Source organism: Megalops cyprinoides, chromosome 3 (genome assembly GCF_013368585.1).
Source record: "Megalops cyprinoides isolate fMegCyp1 chromosome 3, fMegCyp1.pri, whole genome shotgun sequence".
Lineage (NCBI taxonomy): Eukaryota > Metazoa > Chordata > Actinopteri > Elopiformes > Megalopidae > Megalops > Megalops cyprinoides.
Window position 1 is genome coordinate 38,987,223 of NC_050585.1, and position 3,187 is coordinate 38,990,409.

The window sequence follows — 3,187 nt, forward strand, 5'->3', positions numbered from 1 at the left end:
CTCCGGCAGTAAGCGTCTCGCCTCCCTTCGGCTAACGCGCTGTCCGGCGCAGCGTCTCTGCTTGGCTTCGCTAAAGTGAACTTATACAGAAGCCAAAGACACATAAACGATGGGAAACACGGTTATTCGAGACGATTTCGAGTGGGTTTACACGGAGCAGCCACATTGTAGCCGCAGAAAGCAAATTTTGGGTGAGTTTGATCTTCACAGGTGTGATTGAAACAGAGGACGCGCAGTAAGCGCAAGTATGCAGCCTAGGCTATGAAAAACGCTCGTCTTGTGTGTATTTGTCTGTTTTGTCAGAGTTTGGATACAGTTGTAGCCTTGGAAGGAGCTCACACACTCTTGAACTATAGAATATTAAATGAACTAGAGTTGAACTTCATGTGTCGTGCAAGTAAGTACATTACGCAATCGTGCCGGTTTGATACAATTTCAGTTACTTAACTGGTAAATAGACTCATTATTTCTCTTTCAACATACTTTAATTTATTTTTGAATTTTCTGAATCGTATGTAACGCCTAGTCAGAGATTTAAAGAAATAATTTTATGAAATGACGTTCGGCACTACCAAATGGTTAAAATGGCACTGCCAGTTTAATCAAAGTTACGAAGGAGTTTTCGGTGTCAAAATAAGGGGCTGAAAAAGATTTAGTAGAATTATAAAATAAATATGTTACTTATAGCCTACAACTATAGTGAAACGGCAAGTATCAGTATCTGTTGTGGTTGCGATATATCAGAAATAGTACGCATGCGGTCTGTACAACCTGTGCTTCAGACGGAAATCTGTCGAAGAATCTTGAGTGAGAGGGCCCGCAGTCGTGACTGAAACAGGTGCAGCTACCTGTTGGGCAGGTCTGTCAGGTTCTCCCTGCGGTATGCATAACTTGGGATGCAGAAGGTGATATATTTACATTTATTTATAGATGTGGTAATAGATGTGGATATCCTAATCGTGTTTAAGTATTTGTATCATGTCCTTCGTACAGTTAGCCCCAGATTCTAAAAAAGTTCACCAAAGATGCTAAAGGTTTCTAATGTGTGTTTGTGTTTTTTTTAACACTGACCCCTAGGTCCCTTTTAGCTGCAGTTACCTTTTATGTATATATCACTGTCTGGTTTTGTCAGTGCTATCCTTAAGCTTAGTGTGTAGCTGACACAATGCTCCTGTCATTGACATTTACCCATGTTTTTTCCTGTGCATTCCTTCACATGTTGTCTTACAAGAGGCAGAGTCTGAAACAGCTGAGGGTCATCCGATTGTATTCTACAGCATGAGCTGAATTACAGCACGCTCCTCTCTTCTGTCTCTTGGTTTAGTATTACAAACTCAAGCGGTCCTGAAATCCTGAAAAATCACAATCTAAGAGAAGGCAGATCTGACAGACTCTCTTGCTGACAAGACTGGAGTTATGGTATAATTTGTATTTGGTTCCACTTTGTATCAGCCACAGGTGTATTCATATATTTCTTTCCATCCCTCTGTCCCTTTGCTCTCCCCCTTTCCCATCTCTTTGCACAGCTAAACACCCTGAAATCAAGTCCTTGATGGGTTCAGACCCCCACCTGAAGTGGGTGGTGACGGCAATGGTTCTGACACAGGTGCTTTGCTGCTACCTAGTGCAGGCTCTCAGCTGGAAATGGCTGCTCTTCTGGGCCTATGTCTTCGGTGGCTGCATCAACCATTCTCTGACATTGGCCATCCATGACATCTCTCACAACGTGGCCTTCGGCAACAAGTCAGCCATGCGCAACCGGCTCTTCGGCATCTTCGCCAACCTCCCAGTCGGCGTGCCGTACTCTGTCAGTTTCAAGAAGTACCACGTGGACCACCACCGCTACCTGGGCGGGCACGGACTAGACGTGGACATTCCCACGCGGCTGGAGGCCCAACTTTTCAGCTCCCCCGCACGGAAGGTTTTGTGGATCATCTTGCAGCCCTTGTTCTATGCCCTCCGCCCACTAGTGGTCAACCCCAAGCCCATGTCCCGTCTAGAGCTGCTGAATGTGGCCGTGCAGCTGGCCTTTGACGGGCTGCTGGTGTGGCTTTGGGGGCCCAAGCCGCTGGTGTACCTGCTGGCCGGGTCTGTCCTGTGCATGGGCTTGCACCCCGTCTCTGGGCACTTCATCGCTGAGCACTACATGTACCTGACCGGTATCGAGACCTACTCCTACTATGGCCCCCTCAACTACATCACCTTCAATGTGGGCTACCACATGGAGCACCATGATTTCCCTAGCATCCCCGGCAGCCGTCTGCCCCAGGTAACTTGCTCACTTCATTGCAAACCTGGCTACTGGCTTGCTTATTGCACCTCAGCAATGTTTAGCTGTTGCGAAACACAACAAGAGCACTGCCACTGCATTATGTAAAAGTGTCCGTTTGATTAGTTCTGCTATGTAATTTCATACATTTTCCCCTCTCGCTATTACCTCAGCACTTGCGTAAGCAATCACATTGCTCCACTGCTTATGGGACTGTTAGGAAAATACAATGGGTGAAGTAGCCGGGCAGGAATGATTACACATAATGGAGTCACAATGAGTATTAGAGGGAGTAGAGATAGAAAGTGGTTGTTCCAGTTTGTCCAGTACCACCACTTCATCACTGTAGTTTTAATAAACAAAACTATGTTTTCAATTCATCCATATGCGAACGTACACACGTGAACATGCACATACATGTTGGGGTGTGCCAGAATAGTGTTCAATTGGGCTACTGGTGATAGCATTTCAGTTTGACAGGGTTTGTGTCCTAGGCACAACCTCGCAGTCAATGATTGTTTTTACTGTTCTCCCCCATGATCTATGCCTCTCCCCCTTCTCACTGTCACCACTTGTCTCAGCTACAGAGTTGCCATAGGTTACAGTCGATCTCAAATTAATTATCAAAAGTTTCATCACTGTAGTATGAGCACTTGTATGGGAAAAAAAAATTTATACAGAATGAAGTTGCTATTTTTTTTGTTTCATAAAGATTAACCCCATAAAATTATTTCTCTCCAGGTAAAGAAGATGGCCCCAGAGTTCTATGACAATTTGCCACAGCATGACTCCTGGACTCGTGTTCTCTGGGACTTTGTCTTCTGCGATTCATTGGGTCCTTACTCCAGGGTTAAGCGTAACTTCCCCTTAGAAAAGGGGGAGTAGACCTTGCTACTTCTAATTGATTGACATGCCCCC

General features: G+C 45.3%; 1 protein-coding gene across 1 annotated transcript; it reads left to right on the forward strand.

Moving 5' to 3' along the window:
• LOC118775369 (sphingolipid delta(4)-desaturase/C4-monooxygenase DES2-like) lies at positions 1-3,187 on the forward strand. The gene is made up of 3 exons (XM_036525257.1): positions 1-191; positions 1,527-2,269; positions 3,011-3,187. Exons 1-3 carry the CDS (start codon positions 110-112, stop codon positions 3,152-3,154), a joined length of 969 nt encoding a protein of 322 aa, XP_036381150.1. The 5' UTR covers positions 1-109; the 3' UTR covers positions 3,155-3,187.